The sequence below is a fragment of the Zingiber officinale genome, chromosome 6B (assembly GCF_018446385.1).
Source record: "Zingiber officinale cultivar Zhangliang chromosome 6B, Zo_v1.1, whole genome shotgun sequence".
Classification (NCBI taxonomy): domain Eukaryota; kingdom Viridiplantae; phylum Streptophyta; class Magnoliopsida; order Zingiberales; family Zingiberaceae; genus Zingiber; species Zingiber officinale.
The window spans coordinates 16,108,953-16,131,354 of record NC_055996.1 but is presented as its reverse complement, the minus strand read 5'-3'; the positions used below and the strand labels follow the sequence as shown (position 1 = coordinate 16,131,354).

The 22,402-nt window shown below is 39.4% G+C and overlaps 5 protein-coding genes across 9 annotated transcripts; 3 read left to right on the top strand and 2 right to left on the bottom strand.

Moving 5' to 3' along the window:
- Window positions 1–162: 162 nt before the first annotated feature.
- On the bottom strand, window positions 163–1,889 carry LOC121992111 (BAG family molecular chaperone regulator 1-like). The gene is made up of 4 exons (XM_042546268.1): window positions 1,443–1,889; window positions 1,092–1,348; window positions 883–1,029; window positions 163–783 (listed from the first exon to the last, which is right to left on the bottom strand). Exons 1-4 carry the CDS (start codon window positions 1,666–1,668, stop codon window positions 442–444), a joined length of 972 nt encoding a protein of 323 aa, XP_042402202.1. The 5' UTR covers window positions 1,669–1,889; the 3' UTR covers window positions 163–441.
- A 3,542-nt stretch (window positions 1,890–5,431) lies between these two features.
- LOC121992110 (protein FLX-like 2) lies at window positions 5,432–11,326 on the bottom strand. 3 transcript variants are annotated; one of them, XM_042546266.1, is made up of 6 exons: window positions 11,171–11,326; window positions 7,086–7,655; window positions 6,854–7,008; window positions 6,654–6,757; window positions 5,719–6,275; window positions 5,432–5,612 (listed from the first exon to the last, which is right to left on the bottom strand). In XM_042546266.1, exons 2-5 carry the CDS (start codon window positions 7,634–7,636, stop codon window positions 5,745–5,747), a joined length of 1,341 nt encoding a protein of 446 aa, XP_042402200.1. In that variant the 5' UTR covers window positions 7,637–7,655; window positions 11,171–11,326; the 3' UTR covers window positions 5,432–5,612; window positions 5,719–5,744. The 3 variants fall into 3 exon arrangements, with proteins under 3 accessions (XP_042402200.1, XP_042402199.1, XP_042402198.1); XM_042546265.1 differs by adding an exon at window positions 8,439–8,543 and having other exon boundaries at window positions 5,432–6,275; window positions 11,171–11,318; XM_042546264.1 differs by having other exon boundaries at window positions 5,432–6,275.
- A 350-nt stretch (window positions 11,327–11,676) lies between these two features.
- On the top strand, window positions 11,677–16,999 carry LOC121992108 (transcription initiation factor IIA subunit 2-like). Of its 3 annotated transcripts, none has more exons than XM_042546263.1 (4): window positions 11,677–11,971; window positions 16,150–16,281; window positions 16,376–16,426; window positions 16,659–16,999. In XM_042546263.1, the coding sequence occupies exons 2-4, from the start codon at window positions 16,153–16,155 to the stop codon at window positions 16,797–16,799; spliced, it is 321 nt and encodes a 106-aa protein (XP_042402197.1). In that variant the 5' UTR covers window positions 11,677–11,971; window positions 16,150–16,152; the 3' UTR covers window positions 16,800–16,999. The 3 variants fall into 3 exon arrangements, with proteins under 3 accessions (XP_042402197.1, XP_042402196.1, XP_042402195.1); XM_042546262.1 differs by having other exon boundaries at window positions 11,679–11,971; window positions 16,145–16,281; XM_042546261.1 differs by having other exon boundaries at window positions 11,680–11,971; window positions 16,097–16,281.
- Window positions 17,000–17,975: 976 nt separating this feature from the next.
- On the top strand, window positions 17,976–21,150 carry LOC121992105 (BTB/POZ domain-containing protein At5g47800-like). The gene is made up of 7 exons (XM_042546258.1): window positions 17,976–18,352; window positions 18,435–18,513; window positions 18,801–18,936; window positions 19,009–19,078; window positions 19,365–19,772; window positions 19,835–20,563; window positions 20,668–21,150. Exons 3-7 carry the CDS (start codon window positions 18,878–18,880, stop codon window positions 21,034–21,036), a joined length of 1,635 nt encoding a protein of 544 aa, XP_042402192.1. The 5' UTR covers window positions 17,976–18,352; window positions 18,435–18,513; window positions 18,801–18,877; the 3' UTR covers window positions 21,037–21,150.
- Window positions 21,151–21,281: 131 nt separating this feature from the next.
- LOC121992107 lies at window positions 21,282–22,330 on the top strand. Its single transcript, XM_042546260.1, has 4 exons — window positions 21,282–21,520; window positions 21,589–21,764; window positions 21,835–21,910; window positions 22,001–22,330. Exons 1-4 carry the CDS (start codon window positions 21,373–21,375, stop codon window positions 22,144–22,146), a joined length of 546 nt encoding a protein of 181 aa, XP_042402194.1. The 5' UTR covers window positions 21,282–21,372; the 3' UTR covers window positions 22,147–22,330.
- Window positions 22,331–22,402: the final 72 nt, after the last annotated feature.

Genomic DNA, 22,402 nt, shown 5'->3' with positions numbered 1-22,402 from the left:
TGAATAAAGATCTAAAGAACATGACAAACAGCATCTAGTTCAACCTAAAGAACGTGAACTCGAGGACCACCAAGTATTATTTATGTTCTAATAAGGTTCCAGCCCTGCATCATGTGCTAAATGATTGACTTATAACACAGTCAACGGTAGAGGCAATATCCATTAAATTCCATCAACCACCCATTTACCAATATATATTTATGTGTTTGAAATTACATCTATGAACATTGACCTTCAATATGAATAATGTTTTTGGGATACAAATTTATGCAATATGGAACCCGGCAGCCTTTGTTTACCTTCAAGCGATAGATCTCGACAAGATCATACGGTGTATATATCCATTTATTTATCAATAGATTACACACAATGACACAGAGAATACTAGTAGTAGAATCGATCGATCGCCCGCATTGTTGAATTTTCCAAGGCAGTGGCAATTCAGAACAGCTTCCAATCGAAGCTAGCGTGGGGAGTGGAGGAGGCGGTGGAGGTGGTGGCGGAAGTGGGCGTGGAGGTGGACGGTGTCAGCAGATCGAACGGTTCCCAGAACGCTGACTGAGAACGCGCCGGCTGCTGCTGGTGGTGATTTTGCTGTAGAAAAGGGTTGTGTGGTTGCTGCATTTGTTGCTGGTATTGGGGCTGAATCGAGTGCAGCACTGCTTGCGGCGGCGAATGAAGTTTCTGCGGTGGTTGGCACTGAGGCTGCCGCTCTTTCCTCGCTTGACCGTTCTTGAGCTTGATCAAGTCGAGCGTTTCCACATGTTTCTGCACTCTCTTAATCTGTGCTCTAGCAAAGAACCAGTCAAACGAGGGATCGAACGAAGAATTGAAGTCCCTGTTTACCTCAAAAAAAAAAAAAAAAAGTGAAATTCATGTAACCTGCTGTCTCTTTTGCTGCTTCACATCTCCGTCGGCGTCGATGGCCTCCAGCTTAACAAGCTCATTCATCAAGCAGTCGATGAGATTGGACACGTCGTTGACCACGATTCGTTCGCCTTTGTTCGCAATCGCCTCCAGCGCCGTTACCTGCGGTTTTAGAATCGGGCTTGAGATCGGGGTTGAGATGGGAGGAAAGTGCAATGTAATACCTTGGAGGCGAGACGGTCGACCTCAAGGCTGATTGCGGAGACGGACTTCACAGCCTTGTCAATTTTGTCGGTCTTGCGCATCTCCAGTAGTCGCTTCGCCTTCGCCGTTGGGTCATCCGTCAACACCACCTTAGACTTGTCCTTCACGCCGACGGCGTCGAGGAAGGTCGCCGACGCCCTCTCCTTGTCCTTGTACAACAGCTTCATGTCCAGCGGGTGCAGCCCCGTCCTCGCAGACAGCTCCTTCTTCAGCTCCCCTGTTGCAGAACCCACTCAGGCAATCGGTCGACCACCTTGCTCGCGCGAGCCAAACCGAGATCGCGAAAGAGGATCAGATTACGAAGTCGTTACCAAAGGAGGCCTGGGAGCTGATGTAGATCTCGTGGTAGACGGCGCCGTACTTGACCTTGACGCGGATGGCGGGGACGGGAGCGCCGACAGCGTCGGCGTGCGAGCTGAGAGACTGGACCAGCATCCCACCCGGCCTCACCTCCCATTTCTCCGCCTCCACCTTCTCTTCCTTCACCGGGCTAAACGCCGCCGTCCCTGCCGCCCTCACGCTGGTTCTCGACCGCATTCAGCTCCCCGCGACCTAGAAACCCCCAAACGCAACACGCCCCGCCGAGATTTCTCCCTGAAACCGCAGAACCGAATAACAGCCCCGATTCCTCTTCTCCAGCTCCGATGAGAGAGGGGGAGGATCGAGTATATATAAATCGGCGAAGAAATCACGAGGAAGAAAGAAAGCGGAGGGCGAACGAATGTGGAACGCAAGACCAGAAGCGACGCTCTCAATACGCAACCCAACAACCACCGCTTCCGCTACGAAGCCAAAAAACCGCTTTGATTTGATTCGGCAGGTACGATACGATCTCGTAACGGGCGAGTAGAAGCAGTAGGTGGGTCCGCCACCGGCCGACAGCCATCTCGCCACAGCCCTCGCCACGTGGCCGATTGCCGGCCTTGAACGGCGACCGGGGGCAGTGGTTGCGCCGAAAGGGATTGTACACCGGCTAGCGTGGCGTGACGCAACGCAGCGCCTGCCGCTGGATGGCAGACGCCGCCGTGACGTGGCCGATGATCGGGGAAATTAAACGGTTTAATTATTGGAATTTGGCAACGAGAGCCGTCCGATTTAAAATTTAAATTTAATTCATCTCTGATCGGGTTGATCGAGGCAAGTCAACAGCTTCCAGAGCGGATTTTGATTGGCTCCGTGATGAATCAGGTTTTGCGGGTTAGCTTCTGATGGGTCTCTTTAACGGATCTATTTCTAGCTAGTCGGTCTTTAGGGTATTAATAAGAGATTAGAATGGTACCTTAGAATAGTCCGCTCAAATTAGTTAGAAAGGAGAAGAATGGTAGCCCTCTTCCTTTCCACGTTGGCCGTTGTTAGCATCTTATATAGAGTACTAAGGAGAGGGCGGGTAGGAATTTTAATGGACAACCCTTTGCAACAGTCATGCCTCTTTTCTACGAGGGTACGTTTGATTTAAATTATTATGTATAATTTATTATTAAATAATCATATAATTAAGATTATGAAGAATAAATCATAAAAATATTATTTGATTATCTAAGTAATATAACAAAATTTATTTATTTTAAGGTTTTAATGAATAATTTAATTTAATATTTTACTATATTACCCTTACTTAAAAAACCAACCATATATTATTATTATTATTTTTAAACTCTACGTTTTTTTTATTTTTTTATTTTTCATATTTTTCTTTATTTTTATGTGTATTTTTTAAAGTTTTTTTAATTTGTTTACGTTTTTTTTTATTTTGTTTACGCTTTTTAAATTTTTAAATTTTTTTAAACATTTTTTACATTTTTTAAAATTTTTTTTACGTTTTTTCTATTTTCTGTTTTTTTTCCATGTTTTATTATTTTTAATGTTTTTTCTATTTTTAAAATTTTTTTAATGTGTTTTTTTACATTTTAAAATTATTTATTTATTTATTTATTTATTTTATATTTTTTCTTTACATTTTTCTTTTTATTATATTTTTCTCTTAGGGTATTTTGGATAAAAAAAATTCATTAATTCCAGAATCAAGAAAAACCTCAGTTTTTGGAAATTTTCCGATTTTGGGTTGTATGTCTCTTTTGCTGACGTGTCGGATATGAAATATTACTCGGAAATCATCGATTACCTAAATCAAACAGGGTTTTCGTTGATAACCTTAGATGAATAACCAAGGTTATCAAGGATAACCCCAACCAAACGCATCCTAATTGTCATGCCGTATTATCGCTGGTGGTGTTGTTATTACATGCTAATGTGGTATAATCTTATAGATTCCATATGGTTCGTATGATCAAAAGTCATGTTAAAATGTCAGTCAAAGTCAAAGTCAAAGTCAAAGCTGATCAGACATGACCCAAAGAAAATTAAATCCAACTCAGATGAGATTTAGGTTTGATCGAACCTGCTTATCTAAAGGAATAGAGTTTAGTTGGAGACAAGACCTTTATAAGACTTGACCTCAATCATAGACATTGTCCTATCTCGATCTTAAATTCCAACATCATTCATGTCTTAGCCTCAGGTCGTGACATCCTCCATGCCTCAGCCTTAGTCGTCGACATTGCCACTGACTCGGCCGCATATCACTCATATCACGCCCTCAATCACAGACATCCTCTCTGTCTCACACTTAGTCATTGACATCGCCCCTATCTTGATCTCAACCATCAAGATTGCTCCTGTCTCGGCCTTATCTCCTAACATTATTCATGTCCCAGTCTCAGATCTCGACATCCTCCCTGCCTTGGCCTCGGCCATCGACTTGGTCTTCCTCAAGGTCACTCAACATCGACCTCATTTCCTCATCTGCCCTCGGATCAAGCCCACACGCTACATGACTTGCTGAAAATGCATGGACATGTGGATAAGAAGGCAGTTGCAATATCCAAGGAACGATTGCAAATATTATTTTGAAACAAATGGCACTGGATGAATGTAAAAATGGTTAAAAGGTTGTTAAATCTGATCTTCTAGTTGCCCCCTTCAAACAAATCGTGCTAGCTTGGTGAATGGAGAAGCAACTAATGACTATTGGATCAAGTTCCTTCACTGACTCATGCAAGCATAATAGAGGAGAATGCAACATGGAGATACTCTTTTAACAGCTATATAAATACTAGAGAAAATAAGCACAAGAGGACTCTTCGGCTCCACAAAACCCTATCTCTTTCTTCTTCATTCTCCTTAAGTCCCTCTAGTTTGAAACCTAAGCAAATTCTAACCCACGTTCAAGCTGACCCCCTCCAGTTCTGTCTTTACCTATGTCCTACTGATCAGTGTTTGATCAAGTCTTGAACACGCCAAGTAGAGCTCATACTTTCTGCACCCGTACCAGGGGTTAATAATGCAGTCCGTTTGACGTGGATGGCCGAGTCAAAAAGAAAAAAAGAAATGGAGATTCGTGGTTGGCACGTCGTTTGCATTGCCATTATATGACACAGGGAGCAGGTGGCACTCATCTCTCGCGTGCGATGGACAGCAAAACAAGGTGTGGTTCGGTAAAACATCTCATCAACCCTGGTTCAATTGGCAGGCGGAGAGAAACAAGACAAAAACCCAGCAAAACAAGGTGTGCCATCGCTGGTTGACGAAAAATTAAGCCTTCCCTCCAAAGCAAATTCGGATGCATATTATAAACCTTGATCATGTGATCGTGCAATAATGGTTTGATAAAATATTTTGTCAACTTCAATCTCATTCCATCTGTGTTTTTGAGACGGAACTAAACAGGATGCAATTATTTATGTGTCGTTGAGATGTCCATTAAGGAAGGTATGAACTCAGTTTTGTTTGAATGAAAGGCTTCAAGAAATATTAATTTTCCTGGTATCCTCGTCTCGATTAGTCTTCTTACAAATTTAAAAATAAGTTTACAAATAGCATGCTACGTATCCTCATACTTGGCCATAAATTAAATAAAATATCACCATCTTGTGTCAATTAACATCATAAGAGAATATGTAACATGCTAGTAGACTATAGATCCACAGATTTTACCTAAATAATCCCAGCGGCAACTTAGGAACCATGATCGCTGCATTTAAGATTGCTGCATATTCTACCAGTGAGGTTGATAAACTAATCAATTCTCAATCGGTATTTTGCTTGTGAGGTTGATCGTCCGGGGAAATTATAGGAACTACCATAGAAAAATCTATAATAAGAAACAAGGACACAAGTATAATTAAAAATAAAAGCGAGATCAACTGCACTGTTCGTCTTTCTGAAGAAGCAGCAATAGAAAAAGACGATAACAACAAATATCGCAAATTAAATATCACCAGGACACAGAACACTACAGTCGTCTCAGCATGGAAACAATTTAGCATCCAAGTATCATGACAGAAATTCATGCAAGGGAAATTAGTTCGGTCACCCCATGGTACATTATGTTACATTGTAAGATGGGGGGAGCAATAGACACGGTAATGTTACATAGTAAAATTGGGGTAGATAGACTGCTTGAAGACGAATTCCTAATACATCTGAGAAATAGACCAAGGTGAAGAAACATCACAATCAAGTCATCAGCCAACTATGCATATCAATATGACGCAAGTTTTTACAACAAAAAAAATCTCAAATTTTTACCCAGACTGTGGCTAAGCCTTTTCATTTCATCTACGACCAGTGTTCCCGCCACGAGGTGCTTCAAAACCACCTCCAGCATGAGTTATTTGCTGCCCTGTTCCATATGCTGCTTGTTGTGTTGTAGCATAGGCTGCTGGAGTCTGTCCAATTCCATACGATGCTTGTTGAGTTGTACCATAGGCAGTTGGCATCTGCCCGGATCCATATGTTGATTGCTGTGCAGAACCATAAGTTGGTGGAGCAACGGCTGCACCGTAAGAGGGAGGGGCCTGTGCAGACCCATAAGGAGCAGCAGGGTTTCCTGTGACTGACGGTGTTTGAACCATGCCAGCTCCTCTAGCAACATCATGTCCAGAGGTCAAAGGGCTGCGAGTGCCTCTAGGTCCATCAAAGCTTCCAATGTGTGCGGCATCATAGCCTGTGACTCGCGAAACATCATAACCAGGGGCTCTGGAAGCATCATATGTTTGGCTCCTTGACAGGGGATCATATACACCCCGTGCAGAAGCAGGACCAGGTGCACTTCCACTATATGGTGCTGCACCTCCAGGATGCCCCTGTATCACATTTTGAAGTTACAAAAACATATTAGTAGGAAAATAAATATTCTAAATCTAATAATCATAAGGAAACACTTAAAGAGAATCACAAACACAAATTTCTATGGCGGTCTGGTAGGACCTCAAATGAGACAAACTAAATGACCTGACTTTGAACTGATCACCTGAATCCATGCACCTAGATAACTAATTTCTTGGAGTAGTTAAGAACATAAAGCAATTGTATCCCAAGATGATTTTCACATATAGATCGAGTGTAAAACACAGTAGAAGGAAATTAAAAGAAAATGTCTATAGTGGCAATAGAAGAGATGAGCTCCACAAAGCAAAGTTAGAATTTGTTTTTTTTTTGCAAGTAAACTCTGATGGTGAAACCTGCAGAACTCCGTAACCATCTTCATAAACATTTTGTCCAACAGAATGGTTTCCAGATGCGATATTTTCCTTGTAGGCGTTAGCATTTGCTCCGAATTGGCCACCTAACACAACATTTACAAAGGCTTTTATACAGTTTACAATAAAATGCTTTCATTGCTTATACAAAATATTAAAAGGCATGTAAATGAAACATCTACCTAAAGCATTGCCACTAATTCTGTCTTGGCTGGCATTAGTCAATTCAGCACGCAGCTTTTCTACCTCCCTCACCATCGCAACATAATTATTCTCCATTGCTTGAAGAGACTCGTAATGATCAATACGCAATTTCCTCTCATACTCATATGTAGCTCTGCAATAATTTTTTAAGAAGAAACTTAAGCATTTTCATTGAGAAAATTAAGTTCGCTGCGATAGGGAGATCCTGACCTGCAATGTTGATATTCTTGTCTGAGAGCCTCAAGTTCAGAAATCAAAGATGGGATATGATGAGCATCCGCATGGCTCCTTTGCAAATCTTGAGTCATCTGTTGTACTTTAGATATTAGTTCCTGTCTTGTTGTAACCAAACTTTGCGCTTCTACATGAGCCTGCTGCAACTCTGCTTTAAGAGATTCAGAAACTTTTAAGTCAGCTTCCATCTTTGCAATTTTATCCAAGAGCAGTCTTAATTGTTGATCTTGCTCAGCTTTTACAGCAGCCATTTGGTTCTGTAATCTCTGCAACTCTTGTTGGGCAGCAGCCAATTCCTGCCTTAAAGAAGAATGGGTAGCTGCAAACCTTTGGTTCTCAGTGGCAAGTACTTGCATTTCCCTATGTTGCGAAGCGAGTTTCTGCTCCATCACTTCAACAGGAGGCAACATATCAAAAGGAAATGCACCAGGTGGACGGATGCCTGCACCAAATGGATCTGGGTGGAGCAAACTAGGACCAGGTAGAGGTTGCCTCATATGAGGAGGTATACGACCTTTGCTTCCCATAAAGATTTGCAGTTATTGCCTTGAAAATATTTATAAATTTGTGAGCTAATACATTATTCAATAGAAGTTCTATTAAAAATTCACACCAAAATGAAACTGAATATATAAAACTATTCCAAGTAAAATTCTAAATTAATAACCCCTTCAATGTTTTAAAGTCATAAATATTTATAATAATAAAAATTGTCATCACACCAAAATGAAACTGAATATATAAAACAATTCCAAGTAAAATTTCTAAATTACTAACCCCTTCAATGGTTTAAAGTCATAAATATTTATAATAATAAAAAATGTCATTTGATAAATTACAGTAGAGCTCCTTTGGAAATATTAAGAATATTTCAAATCAACTGTATGATACACAATCATATGAGAAGCAAAAAATGAGCATACCAATATATCAGGAACCAATCAAATGCAGGTAAGGGCACTGACATCTGCATGACTTAACACCACTACACCACAAAAACGTTCTTTGCATAAAACAAAGGCATATGACACTATAGCTACCTTTTTGTAAATCAACAAACTAAATTGAAATACAGAACGCATCTCAATTGCAAAAGACAGTAGGTCAATCTACCGCAGAAGTTGAATATTTTGGTGTGACCAACACAAGGAGATGATTTAGTTGAAGGACTTGCATGAATCATTGGCTAAGGAGTAGAAAAATAACATCCTATATGACAGTCAGAACTTTATAGTTTATGCACCTTGTGAAGAATTGAATTTTCATTTAAGGAAGCACATTTAGCTGAGGTATCATTTAAGCCAAGTGGTTTTGGATAAGAGAATGAACCTTGTGATCCCAATGATCATCAGTATATATGCACTTAAAACATCATGCTTGTCCTCTGAATGCAATGGAAATCTGACACTAGGTTACCTACAAAGATTTGGAGCCCTGCCCAACAAATTGATTCAGTCTTATGCCTGCTTTGGTGGTTGAGAAAACTAACTAGTTATCAAAATAAAATGTAACATATTATTGATTCCAAAATTGACCAAATTAGAACCTCTGACTTCTTTGGTGGTTGAGAAAACTAACAAGTTATCCAAAAAAAAACTGTAACGTATTATTGCTTCTGAAATGGACCAAAGTATAACCTCAAGAAAACTCACAAATTACCCAAAAAAAAAAAAGAATAACATGTTATTGCTTCCAAAAATGTCTGAATTATAACCTCATCTTGTTTTCTTAAGTTAAGATATATCAAAAAAAGTATATGGAAAGTTCAACCTTTCACAAAGTGAAGAAAATATATTCTAATGCATGACAGCAAGCAAGGTTTATAGACATTGTATAATTAACTTATGATGCGATCTTTGCAGCAAATTTATTCGTCATTTACTAAATATTGTATATTGTAGCATTCTCTTTGCTGAAGCAAGAACTATCGTATAAAAAAAAATCTAGGTATTGAAGGATATCATGAAATTGACCAAAGTATAACCTCAAGAAAACTCACAAATTACCCAAAAAAAGAATAACATGTTATTGCTTCCAAAAATGTCCGAATTATAACCTCATCTTGTTTTCTTAAGTTAAGCTATATCAAAAAAAAATATATGGAAAGTTCAACCTTTCACAAAGGGAAGAAAATATATTCTAATGCATGACAGCAAGCAAGGTTTATAGACATTGTATAATTAACTTATAATGCGATCTTTGCAGCAAATTTATTCGTCATTTATATATTGTAGCATTCTCTTTGCTGAAGCAAGAACTATCCTATTAAAAAAAAATCTAGGTATTGAAGGATAGCATGATTATTGATAATATTTTTTCCAAATCTACAAGTAAAACATGTTGGCAACCACAATAACTTTACAGGTTCAAATATTTCACCTAATGGAATAATAACTAGGGGTGCAAATTAGCCAAGCCGGTCACGCAGCTCGATCAAAACTCGACTCGAGCTCGAAGTTGACCAAACTCAAGCCGAGCGTGAAGCGGCTTGATTAGAAATCAAGCCAAGCTCGAGCCTAATTATTACTAGCTCGGTGACTCATCGAGCCAAACAAACCAATAATAATATATATTTTTATAATATATAATATATTAATTTATTTATTAAAAAATTAATAAAAAAATCGAACTCAAGTTCGAGCCCATAATTAAATATCTAGCTCAAGCTCGAGCTCAACTCTACAGGCTTGAGCGAGCTCGAGTCGAGCCAGTATAAATCGAGTCAAACCGAGCTCGAGCCTAGGCTGGCTCGAGCTCAGCTTGGCCCATTTACGGCCCTATTAATAACTAAAGGGTGAGTGCTAGATAAGGCCTCATAATATATGAGCAATGAGGATCTTGACCAAACTTTCAACTGGAAAACAATGGCTACTTATATTTCAGTTTATATATAACCCTTGTCCTCCATCAAGGTTCACTTCAAGATTCATGTTAAAAAAATAATACTAATACACTAGAGTATAGCTCACTGAGTATAGACCAGCATATTGACCGCCAAAAGAGAATTAATCAAATGTCAAGGTTTTAAACTAAAGGCAGAGCATAAAAAGATGAAGCATCAGATCAGAATTATATGATCTGTTTCCAATATCCAAGGTTTAAAATTTAAACAAAAAATTTCATAGTGATCTACAATCCCTCTATTGCATTCATAAGGAGTTAGGATTAGGAAGAAAAGGATTTACGACACTGCAGCAAACTGCACAAGAAAGAGAGCAGAAGGCCATCATTTCACTCCATTTTTACCAGAATGTATCTACTATTTGACTCGATTCCTTATTCAAGAGGTGAATAAGCTCATTACAATTTACAAACCCACAAATCCTTCAGCAATTTAAAAAAAAAGAGTTTTCACATTGTTTATCGTAAGTTGATGCCACCTAGTATTAAGAATTGATAGGATTTAAAGCACCTCAAAGAAAAAAAACAAAAGAAAAAGAAACTTATAACAATGAACAAAACATAAGTCCCACATGTAGATAGGGTGAACGTTCTAAATTATTGAAAAAATAGTCATTTCAAGAAGGTCAATCCTAAACACCGAAAGAAGAACACCTAGATGTAATGTAAACCTAGGAATCAACATCGGGAGGAGAAAAAACAATTGGATGTAAGAAAGAGGGCAGAATCGCCTGAATTTTCCTATGATAACAAAAAATAAGAATTACTAACGTAGTTTAAGATCTAATGCTTTACGCATACGGTTTCAGTGATCTAGAAATTAGAAACCCGTCATAAACATATGATAACGAAAAGTTAAGAATTTTGTTGAATTGATGAAAAAAGACAAGAGGATGCAAGTAAATAGCGAAGAATCCTACTGCATCAACGAAGAGAATGGAGTTCGCCTGATCCAGAAATTAAGAATCCTGATGAATTGATGAAAAAGACAAGAAGAAACAAGTAAATAGGGAAGAGTCCTACCGCGTCAACGAAGCAAATGGAGTTTGCCTGATCTAGAAATTAGAAACTCGCTACAAGCATATAACGAAAACTTAAGAATTTTCACGAATTGATGAAAAAAGACAAGAAGATGCAAGTAAATAGGGAAGAAATCCTACTGCGTCAACGAAGAGGGCAGAGTTCGCCAGAGGTGGACGACGTCCGGCGGCCGGAGAGGGAGTGTGTCTGTGCGGCGACACGAAAAGAATAGGGTTTGGGGAGACGCCTCGGGCGTACATTAATGGGCAGGGTGCGGTCACCGGATTGAGCGGTCACCGAATTCTCAATCTGACTCGGCCGAAGCGGGTGTCTGACTAATCAAAACGAGCTTACCGGTCAAGCACAATATGACGTTCAGTTCACTCGTGCTTAGAGATCCATGATCTTTGAAAATTAAAGAAACCTCCCTCGTTATATATATATATCTATACACGTAAGGGACTGATTGAAGATTTTTGAGCGTTTTTAAACTAAAGGGGGCAATTAAAAAAAATTCCAAGAGGATATGAGTTTAAACCGGCAAGTCGGGTCTAATTTTAGGAACCGGTCTGACTCGGCCAAGCTCCAACTCGTCTATCGTCCAAAGTTCCATTTTATGTAGACAGCCGACGGCAGATCCACGGTACGCACCGTATTCTTATGCGGACAAATCATTCCTGGAGCTTCCTTTCTCTCTCCATATATATTCCTTCCTCCCAATTCCATCGCCCTATAAGACTCTGGATTTGAATCCACCATTGGAAACCGACCTCTCTCTCGTATACCTCACACTCTCCTTCGTATATTCGCGCTCCAAGCTCGGTCTCCTGCCTCCGGCGCCATCATCCGCCTTCCATAAGTCCCTTCTTTTAAGTTTTTCTCACCGGCTGCGATTAGGGTTATCGACGGTCAAGATTTAGCACAAGATCTCACGATCGGAGGTTATTTGCGTTGTGTTTGTGTTTCATTTTCGTTGTATTTCGCGTGTGATGAGAAAGCCCCTTGTTTCTGTTCTTGATTTTATTGTTCTGATTTTGAATTTAGGTTTAGGCTATGGTAGACTTTGCTGAACTGAAAATAGCTAAATCTGTTTTGATTTCCTTGTTACAGATTGTTATTTTGTCTATTTCGATTTGTGTTTTTTGTTTGCTGTTAGACTAATTGAACCTTAGTTTAAGGTTTCTTTAGGACCGAGAAGAGGCATCTATTTGTTTTTCATCTTGTTCACAATATTAAAAATTTATAATTATGTTAAGCAAGTAACCATGAGACACTAACCCTAGGATTAAGAAAATTGTAATTGGTGGCTTATCTGATTGTAAAAGGTAGAAGAAGGGGTATAATGGTGTTCCTTTTTACACCATATGGATTCTTAGATCGTGTAACAAAATGCTTTATTTATTTTCTTCAGGTTTCTGTAATTACTTGATTATTTATTTTAACTTGTTATGGTATAAGTTGTTGGTTCGTGCATAGGAAATGAAATACTCAATGATTATGGTAAGAAGATGATGTAGTTACATTTCTCCCAATAATAATTATGATGCTTGCAGAACATTATTTTATTTTTTCATAGCTAATTGCCATTTTTTATTTTTTATTTTACTTTAAGTTCATGGCTAACAGAAAATCTTAAATGGCATTGCTGTTTTAAATTGGATGATTTTCACATTGTTGTTAAGTTAAACTTACAATTGTATACAAAAAATTGCAAATTGCTACTGCATAATGTAATATTCCTTCTTTCCTTAGAAGATATTCAATTTAGATTTTTTTACTTTTGAATTTCTTACGACCGATTGAGCTTCTTGCTAGAGGTGTTCACAACAATGATAAAATTAAAGAAAATTGATTGACTATGCGAAAAAATTTAACTGGCTAGGACAATAAATGCAGAAATTTATAGATTTGACCGTCCTTAAAGATATTTAGAATTTTTTATAATGGGGTATAGTGCAAGGAGCATTCAACTATTAACCTTTCTACTTCCTGTTTGTGGTTGAAAACAAATTTTGACCCATTATGTTTTTTGTAAGTTTATGAAGTTTGTTGATTATCTAATGTTCAGGCGTAGCCAAGATCTTCAACTACCTTGGGCTAAATACGAAAATAATAATACATACATGTATAATGAACATTCAACAAACAGAGAGGCAAGGAGATGACCTTGGACTCATTATGTTGAACGGCTTGAAAAATGAAACCCAACTGAGCAGCCCCTATTGCTGTTCCGAAACTGTGCTTTCAGCTGTATGTTGCTCCTGGATGCACCAAACGACAAACAAAAGAAAGCCCCTTTTTTTCTTCCATTAATTGAAATGACGTCGTTTAGTGAGTAGGGCTGGGCTTAACTTATGATCGACTAGGCTGGGCTATTTTAATTTTTTGAATTTGGGCCCAATATGTTAACCTAAAAATTGTTGGGCTGCACTGCATTGGAGCCACTAATTCAGGCCAAACCTAATCACCAAGAATTGTTGTTTTTTTCCGCATGACATTGGTGTCCCCTGTCAGAAGTTAATATGGTACTGTGACCATTTTCCTTCATCGTGTGTCACTTTACCAATTAAATTCCTGGAGTTCTCAGAAATTTGTTACTCAGAAAACATTCAGGATCAACATATACTTTTGAAACTGAATATTAGTTGGTTTACCTTTCTTTGTTGGCTTTCCATATATTGAATGTTGATTAACTTAGAAAGATCAAGTCTATTTTATTCTCTATGTTGCCAAGACTTAATGATAGTCTAAAGCTTTGTCGTTTCTTCAAGGAATAATAAATGACACGCACTCTAGATTATTATTCAGGCACATTACTATACTGTAAGTAAATAGTATTGTCTTTGTTAGGTGTAGTGGAAATATAAGTTCTTTTTCCCAAAAATAAAAGCAGATAGGCAGTTTGTTTTGAACAAGTGTTGAAGGCTAATTTGGAAGTTATAGCATAATAAGTATTTATGTCAGTTCAATCTTAATCACCTTTACTGAATTTCTATGGCCCTTACTGGTTGAGCTAGCTAGCACCTTTTCAGGAGTGCTATGCAATAGTCTTGTTTTGTTGATTTAACTCTTTTAATCAAAATTTGAGATCTAAATTTTATGTGCTTGATACTAGTAATACTAATAGAGTTAATAAGCTATTGAAATAGTGACAATGTGGGTCTTGTGCCACATATGTATATTGGGTTTAGGGTTTGGTTATTTGTCTTATATATACCTATATAATTGGTATCTTGAATCAGTAATAAAATATTACCTTTCTCTAAACTTGGTATCAAAGCTATCATTTTAGTTTTAGGATTTTTGAGGAGATATTTCCATAAGGGTAGGTTGATCGTGGCCTTCTCTCATCCACTTTGTGTCTTCTCGCTTGAGCCTGCAATGTGATATCCTAACCCTTTCCTTTTTGTCTTCTCTAAAAAATACCACATCCAAGGCCTTGGAACGAACTTCATTTGGATGCCAACCACCACAATTTTTTGTTGCTACCCTATGCTCATGGTTTTGAACTCCCCTTATCCACTTTGTCTCTCCTCTGTTATCCACCAAGTGACTTGATCACTAAGAGAAACTTGTGTTGGGGAAACAATTCTTGTCTTGTGGTTTGACTTAATATGTTTTTTTGATGTGTTAGGAATATGATTTAAGTCATGTATGTTTTATATTTTGGCATGTGCTTCAAGTGTGTAAGTACTTGGATAGTGCATGTGCTGATCGTGAAGATCATGGAGCTTAGATAGCTCATATGCTTGAGGGTTGGAGGCCTATATTGAGTGGTGCTTGTGGATTTGATGAGATTGAGTTGTGGACATGATGATCGTTGACATTGAGTACTGGACATCGTGAGATAGAATCCTTGGATATTCTCCTTGTGCTGCTCCTCATGTTCCTTCTTTGTGCTTTGTATGTTCTTTTTACAACTTTGCAACAGATCTGTCTCGTGTCTATATCTTCTGTAGGAATCTTTTCCCCTCGTTCTTCTTGCTTCTTCCTAGTAGCTTTCTCTTAAAGCTTGATGATCCCTTCTTCTCCTTTACCTCAGTAGCATTTAGATATTTCTTCTTCTTCTCCCTATCTTCTTTCAACAGATTCTTTGGTGTTTTATTTGTGTGTTGCATTTGCGCTACTGGAGCTAGTGAAAACTGAGCACTATGGTTTCCTCTTGATCTTTTCTAAAATTTTATTATCAATATCATTTCTTATTATTATTACAAATTTGGTATGTCCAACAAAGGGTTAAGTGGTGCTATCCATCTCTTGTGAAGACTTGAACAAATCACTTCTTCATAATTTGTTACTAATGGCGAAAGGTTGAGTTGACTTATCTATCTTTCCTTTGGGATTCTCAAGTGCTATTGCTTTCCCTTAGTTTATTTATGCAATGTGCAATAATGTGTCATTTCATATAGCAGGCCACTTGAGATATTTTTCCCTATCATCTCTCTCCATCCTAGGTTTACTTCATCTTTTTTTTTTTTTTTCAATTTATCCTCTCTTTGTTGATGTATTGTCGAAGGAATTGTTGGCCAAGGGAGACTAAACTCTCTGGGTGCCGCTTGATGCTTAAGCTTGCCCAAGAGGGCCTTTCTTTTAAATGTGAGACTAAACGGTGGAGAGATGAAACTACCTCTTAATATTCTCTCAAATAATATTGGATTTGAAGTTATAGTTAGATATTTGTGGAAGATCTTTTCCTTTTCATATTTTAATATCAATACTTTTGTATCATGTCCACATAAAGATAAATCTGCATTGATAACTTGATATGGTATATCAAGTCTGATATTATGTATATGCCTAGATGCCTACGGCATAAAAAAGTGAGCAATACATTTTTTCCCTTCTTATTATACTTAACAATAATGTCATTTTTTTGTCAATAAGAACATCTCTTTTGCATGATAATACTTACATCATCTAGTAATTTATGATGCTGACATTCCGGTGGAGACCAATTTACTTTAGCAAGTCCAATTTCTAATACATTTAACAGTGGTCTGCTGTCTTTATATTATAAATAATTAAACAGAACTTCCTTGTTTCATGTTGACTTTGATATGTTTCAGGTTTTCCCCCTTTGGGTCATTGACTTTTGCCACTGAATTTCCTGCTAGACTAGACCATGTCCACATTCGAGTTGTACCGAAGGTCCCGTATTGGTATGTGCTTGACAGAAACTCTAGATGAGATGGTTACCAATGAAAGATTGAGCCCAGATCTTGCTATTCAAGTTCTTATGCAGTTTGATAGGGTAAGCTAAATTCGTAGCGAGTTACTAAAATCCTTTTGGGACTTCTGAGGTCATACTTATGGGTGTTTCTCATTTTTATATTTTCTCCTTCTAGTCCATGACTGACGCTTTGGAGAATCAAGTGAAGAGCAAGGTTTCTATTAAGGTAAAAGCTTGTTGTTAACCTGTCAGGCACAACATATCATGCAAGGATAGTGATTCCAATGTGAATTTTCCAACCCTCTATATCATACTACTGATTTAAACTGAAACTACCACTTCTTAGTTATAATGTAACAGAATGTCATGGATAGGAACAAACCAATTTTGATCTTTATTTCGCCTTTGTTTTGATAATATGCTAATTGAGATACCTAAGCTCTGGGACTGTTCTGCAGGGTCATCTGCACACCTATAGATTCTGTGACAATGTTTGGACGTTCATCTTGAAAGACGCAACTTTCAAAAGTGAGGAATTGAATGAGCCAGTTAAGAGAGTGAAGATTGTAGCTTGTGACTCCAAGTTGCTATCACAGTGAGCTTTCGTCTCCTCTGTTCTCTTAGGCAACATGGATATGCATCATTCCTCTGTGGAACTGGACTCATGTGGCAGATTTATTTCATGTATTTGACATGGCGTTTTTGGACACCTAACTCTGTTCAGCCTGAGAAAATTGAACTGAGTTCGTACAATCTTTGTTTTTTCTTCAGCATCAGAAATTTAATCGATCTGCATCCAGCTGCTATTGTAAATTTAATAAATCACTCATAAAAAAAATGGAAAATCTAAATTTCTAGAACATCATTATAACCTGAAATTGTCATGAAACTATCAATTACTTGAAGAACAATGGAGACAACAAAGCAGGCACTAATTTGCCAGATAGTGCAGACAAAGTGAAGTCGGGCTTGTCGAAGCTTTCAGACAACCTCAGCTTTTGGAGCAGGCTGCACTTCCATTTGCACTGCTACCTTGAAACCAACCCCCCAGCACTTTGAATCATGATCGAACACCATTCACCAAAGCTGTTGGGATTCATGTCTGATCGAGTCGGACTGCATCAAACATGTTCGAAGAAAGGCCAAAGAAGAAGACGAGGCAGAGAATCTACCGCGAGGTAGTGGGAGAGGGACGCGTCTCACGTGGATCTTACTTGTTCCACACCTTTGTACAGTTGCTCCCACCATGAGGCTTCAATCATGGATCACCCAGATCCCCAGAGGTGGAGTGCATCATTCGCCCTTTCAATGACTTCATCATTCTGTTTACGCACAAAAGAAAGCTCATCGCCGCTCGTTTCAGTCGACTCGTTGGAAGCTGAGGCCGCAAGGTGGTTGAGAATTATGATGGCCTTAAATTTCAAAGAATTCCAAAGTGCTGTTCTTGATGGAGGTTGCTATAAATATTTCCTAAATAAACTAAAGATCACAGGGCGGTTTGATTTCTGCGCTCGGTTAGGAGTGCTGAAAAGGTGTTTCAATAACAAAACAGAGGCCACTAGCTTCTACTTTTGCTGATTAAAAAACACAATGGTCGTTATGCGGTTGTTGTGGGTGGCAGATGCTGGATCGTTTCAAAGTTAAAACAAAGGGTTCTACTTTTTAGATGATTTAAGAAAATTAGGATGCTGATTGACAAAGTTGACTGTTGATGCTAGAATGCTCAAAGATTCTCTGGCAATACCTATTACATGATTTACAGGTATATATAGAAGGTGTATGTTAGGGGCTCAAGAGGATCTCTTCCATAGAAGTCTTCTTTGTCTTTCAGTATCAACTTCTTCTCTGTTCCATCTACTTAAATTTTCTTCATGTGATAGAGAAAGGCACAGGATTAGTGAGAGGGAACTGAGTTGGTCATCTGCAGATCCATGCGCCATTGCTGGACCGACCTCCAACCACATCCTTCAGATCTTTGCAACTGGTACTTTCAGCTACAAGCTTTGACTAGTTTACAATTATTTGGTTTGATCACCTCTATATTCAGTAAAGCATTCTAAAAACACATAAACAATGCTGCATTGTGGCTGAGAGGTTGAGATGTGTACTATTCGCCACGCAGTGCACACCATAGTTAAAAAACAAAAAAAAGGTGCAATCTTCCATTAGCATCTAGATTAGCTCAAGTGTAAAGAAGCTTTTCTCCTAATTGTTCCTCTTTTTTCCATGTGCAGAAGTTTTGTAGCTTCATGGGATGATTGGATTCTCCAATTCTTTGGTGGCTAAACTTATATGATTTTAGGAAATATCAAGGTTCTTGTAGGCTCTTCTTTACACAACAAAAAACAAGTTTTCTTTTAAATGTCACTCCCTACATCAGAGAGCTAAAGTAGCACTTTAACTAGTAGCACACTAGGACATGGTTGTATGAATAATTTAGCTTGTTTAGATGGATTTACATTTACAAGAAAAGGCGCATGCATATAAAAAGATTGGCAAATTGTCAGTTGTTCAACTTGTTGTCTATTCTTCAATCAAGTGTTGCTTCTGAGTCCCACCTGAGTTATATAGAACTTGTTTTGTTCATGTTGCCACCACAGTTTGCTATTTCCTACAAGCTAGAGTTTCATAGAGGAAGATCTCATGTCAGTAGTACAAGGGAAGCACTCAGGCAAGGATGAAGTACATGAAACTTGGATCGAAACCAGACACCTTCTACACCGAGGAGGCCGTAAGGTATGCAATTGTTACTTATATAACAGACCAACAAGAAGCTTGTATTTGCAAGTGAAAATTCTCATGTTGCAGGTCTGTGATGTCGGATGTACCAGCTGACCTCATAATTCTTGTAAATAACACAAAGTATCTCTTGCATAAGGTACAACCCCACTTTCCCTCTTCGTCAGGAATTTAATATATTAGAGAATGGAGTATGAACTAGGTAAAGAAGTAACTGTCTTGCCATGGAATCATAGGCAAACAAGTTTGAGAATCAGCTGACAAACTACAAATGGGATTGCAGTTCATAGTTTCCATGATCACTCATGGCTGAACAAATGCAATTCCTATCCTGAAGTTGGTTGGTAATTAAGAATACTAAACTAGAAGTGCCTCCAAATTCCAATGGTTGCAAGGCTTTTGATTTCAGGGCATTTTAACTGTAGTTTCCACTCCTTCTGAAATGTGGCCTCCTGCAACGACTCTGGTCTGACACCGGCAACAACGAAACCGGCCAGTCAATTCCAATCGCCCTTCACGACATACCGGGAGGAGAAGAAGCTTTCGAACTGTGTGCCAAGTTCTGCTATGGGATCTCCATCAACCTCAGCGCTCACAACTTTGTGCCAGCAATTTCAGCAGCCAAGTTTCTCCGGATGACCGAGTCGGTGGCCAAAGGAAACTTCACCGCAAAGCTCGAGTCGTTCTTCGAATCATGCATCCTCCAGGGCTGGAAAGACTCCATTGTCACACTGCAAACGGTGTGGAGGCAGTCCGGGTGGTCAGATGAGCATAGGATTGTGCAGCCATGCCTGAATTCAGTTATTGAAAAAATCCTAGTGCACCATTCACAGGTTTGTGATTCAACAACTGCTGATCCTCGAGCATTTTAGATTGTTGAAGTTTTCATCTCCAGGTCGCATGGTCCTACACCTACACGAGGCCAGGCTACCCGAAGAAGCAGCAAAGAACATCAGCTCCCAAGGATTGGTGGACGGAGGATGTTTCTGAGCTCCATCTCGATCTATTCCGGTCGATTATATCCACCGTAAGGTCTACCAAGAAGCTCCCTGCAGGGCTCATCGGAGAAGCACTCCATGTCTACGCATGCAAACACTTGCCCAGCCTGCAGGAGATCCGAGAGCATGTTCAGAGCTCCTCAGCGCGAACGGATCACACTCTGAGTCAACACCGTCGAGCACTCGAATCCATCGTCAGCATGATCCCGACGGAGCCAGGATCGGTCTCCGGCAGTTTCCTGTTCAGGCTCCTGAAAGTTGCCAACTACGTTGGGGTCTCTCCTTCTGTCAAGGCTGAGCTCGTGAGACGATCAGGCCGGCAAATGGATGAAGCCACTGCAGACGATCTGATCGTTCCATCACCGACAGATCCCCAGTCGCATGATATCGGCACGGTGGAGGCCGTTTTGGAGAATTTCTTAGTTCAGTTTCGCCGACAAGAAGAGAACGAGAGGATGATGGTGTCCATGGCCAAGGTGGGCAAGACTTTCGACTCCTACCTCCAAACCATTGCAAGGGACGTCGCTTTACCGGTTTCAAAATTCATCCAATTAGCAGAATCCTTACCTGAAATCGCACGACAGGAGCACGATCAGCTCTATCAAGCTATCAATTCATACCTTGAGGTGCATATCTTAACAAGGCACAATTGTGCCAATTTGAAGTATTTTTGCCGCTTGCGGCTTGCTACTCTTGTAATGTCACTAAACTGAACTTTGTATCGATATAGGAGCACCCTGAGATGAGCAAGGCCGATAGGAAGAAGTTGTGCAGGCTGATTGACTGCCGTAAATTGTCGCCTGAAACGCGCGCAGATGCTATTGCAAATGAGTACATGCCATTGCGCGCGATAGTGAAGCTCCTGTTTTTTGAGCAAGAAAGAATTTCTGGAGCCAGCAGCAGTAAAGCAGCTTATGCTATCCCTTCCGGGAATGAGATTTTAAGTGCCGGGGTAGCTCAGGGCGATCGAAAGAAGACTAGAGAGGAACCGGAAGGCCGACATCGCCCGAAGGAGACTCCATCGCCATCTGAAGCTAAGAAAGTAAAGGATAGGAATGAAAAGACTAGTGGAATTGGAGGCAAGCACAAAACCATGTAGGCATTTAAAAGTTGTTAAGATTCTTTGGTGAGATTAAGAATTATCAATTGAGTAGTTCCTTCTGCACTTTGAACTGTCATTTAAGAGATTGTTGACAAGGTAAATTGTGTAACTATTTTGTTGAATAATAGTCTACTTAATGACTGTGGTGCGAGATTGCTCAGTATTTTAAGAACAATTAAATAAAGAAACCATTGTTGTCAAAGAAAACTGTGTAGATAAAGAAGGTCCACAAAAAATACTAAAGGATAAGATCTTCCTAAGCAGCTGAGCCATTGCCCTGCTTTGGCTAGCTAGCAGTGGAGAAGCCTCCACCCTCAACCAGCCTTCATCATCATGGCTTGCCAGTCATTCAACATGCAGAGCACTCTGGCAAGGCAGGTGGTAGATGCAAAGTTCTCGATCAGTTATCGTAGAAAAGTCATTCTTAGCCGTGGCAGTGCTCTGTGTTCAGTGATACAAGAGTCTTCCACTGCGGCCGCAGGTAACTAACTCACTAACTCTGTGCTTAAGAGAAATGCAAGTGTAGTGATTGGGTGAACTGTTCGATAGTTACTGAAGTGAAGAAGGAAGAGACAGTTGCAAAGGAGTCTCCTCAGAAGCCTAGGAAACCCCCAGCAAAGTCATTGCCGGAGATGATGGAAGAGGAAGTGATTCCTGCACTGAAAAAGACTCTTGAGGCTCAAGAGGATATATCAGATATTGATATCTCATTTCAGGATAAGAAGGTCAGTGAATCTTGAAACTATAAACTTTGTTCTAACCTGAACAACTTGCATGATAATAGTGCATTAACAGTTGGAAGGATCTTTCCTGAAGAATAATGGAGTCCCATATTCCTTCTGGGCCTTTTTCCCAGATGGAGTTTTGACAGGTGATGATGCTCTCTTTCCATATACATAATTACATATACAGATAGTTCACCAGTGCAAATGGAGGCTCGCTAGTTTTGCTGCATTTGCAGGTCCCAAAGGGTTCTCGTTGTCGTCATACGGATCGGGAGTCAGCACGGTCGAGCCCTTCCTCATTGATGAAAGGAGAATTGCTGGTAAACAAGTAGTGTTTTGGGTAAGGAAGAGACTGGCAGCTCAAGGCATCATCCCTGTTTGAAATGAATAAAGATGATTGCGAATTTAACTTTGGATCATTGCCACTGTATCTGTTCGATGTTTCCGATACCACATCCCCCATTTTGTTATCATAAATGTATTGAAAGAAAGGAAACGATTGAAACTCTGAAGGAAGGAAGAAAAATAATGAAACTTGTGGGTGGTTTAGAAGCTTGTTATCACTTTCCTAAGGTGAAAATACCCTCAGAATACAAGCTGATCCTGCTCAAAAACTGAGAAAACCGTTAGCTGGGAAC

Excerpts from the sequence above, each read along its gene's own strand:
- LOC121992111 (XM_042546268.1), bottom strand. The coding sequence starts at position 1,668 with ATGCGGTCGAGAACCAGCGTGAGGGCGGCAGGGACGGCGGCGTTTAGC. Across the intron at positions 1,349-1,442 it reads CAGCTCCCAGGCCTCCTTTG|GGGAGCTGAAGAAGGAGCTG; the intron begins GTAACGACTTCG and ends GTTCTGCAACAG. Across the intron at positions 1,030-1,091 it reads TCGACCGTCTCGCCTCCAAG|GTAACGGCGCTGGAGGCGAT; the intron begins GTATTACATTGC and ends CTAAAACCGCAG.
- LOC121992110 (XM_042546264.1), bottom strand. The coding sequence starts at position 7,636 with ATGGGAAGCAAAGGTCGTATACCTCCTCATATGAGGCAACCTCTACCT. Across the intron at positions 6,758-6,853 it reads AATTAGTGGCAATGCTTTAG|GTGGCCAATTCGGAGCAAAT; the intron begins GTAGATGTTTCA and ends ATGTTGTGTTAG. Across the intron at positions 6,276-6,653 it reads ATGGTTACGGAGTTCTGCAG|GGGCATCCTGGAGGTGCAGC; the intron begins GTTTCACCATCA and ends AATGTGATACAG.
- LOC121992108 (XM_042546263.1), top strand. The coding sequence starts at position 16,153 with ATGTCCACATTCGAGTTGTACCGAAGGTCCCGTATTGGTATGTGCTTG. Across the intron at positions 16,282-16,375 it reads TTCTTATGCAGTTTGATAGG|TCCATGACTGACGCTTTGGA; the intron begins GTAAGCTAAATT and ends TTCTCCTTCTAG. Across the intron at positions 16,427-16,658 it reads AGAGCAAGGTTTCTATTAAG|GGTCATCTGCACACCTATAG; the intron begins GTAAAAGCTTGT and ends ACTGTTCTGCAG.
- LOC121992105 (XM_042546258.1), top strand. The coding sequence starts at position 18,878 with ATGAAGTACATGAAACTTGGATCGAAACCAGACACCTTCTACACCGAG. Across the intron at positions 19,773-19,834 it reads TCCTAGTGCACCATTCACAG|GTCGCATGGTCCTACACCTA; the intron begins GTTTGTGATTCA and ends TTTCATCTCCAG. Across the intron at positions 20,564-20,667 it reads CTATCAATTCATACCTTGAG|GAGCACCCTGAGATGAGCAA; the intron begins GTGCATATCTTA and ends GTATCGATATAG.
- LOC121992107 (XM_042546260.1), top strand. The coding sequence starts at position 21,373 with ATGGCTTGCCAGTCATTCAACATGCAGAGCACTCTGGCAAGGCAGGTG. Across the intron at positions 21,521-21,588 it reads GTCTTCCACTGCGGCCGCAG|TTACTGAAGTGAAGAAGGAA; the intron begins GTAACTAACTCA and ends ACTGTTCGATAG. Across the intron at positions 21,765-21,834 it reads TCTCATTTCAGGATAAGAAG|TTGGAAGGATCTTTCCTGAA; the intron begins GTCAGTGAATCT and ends GTGCATTAACAG.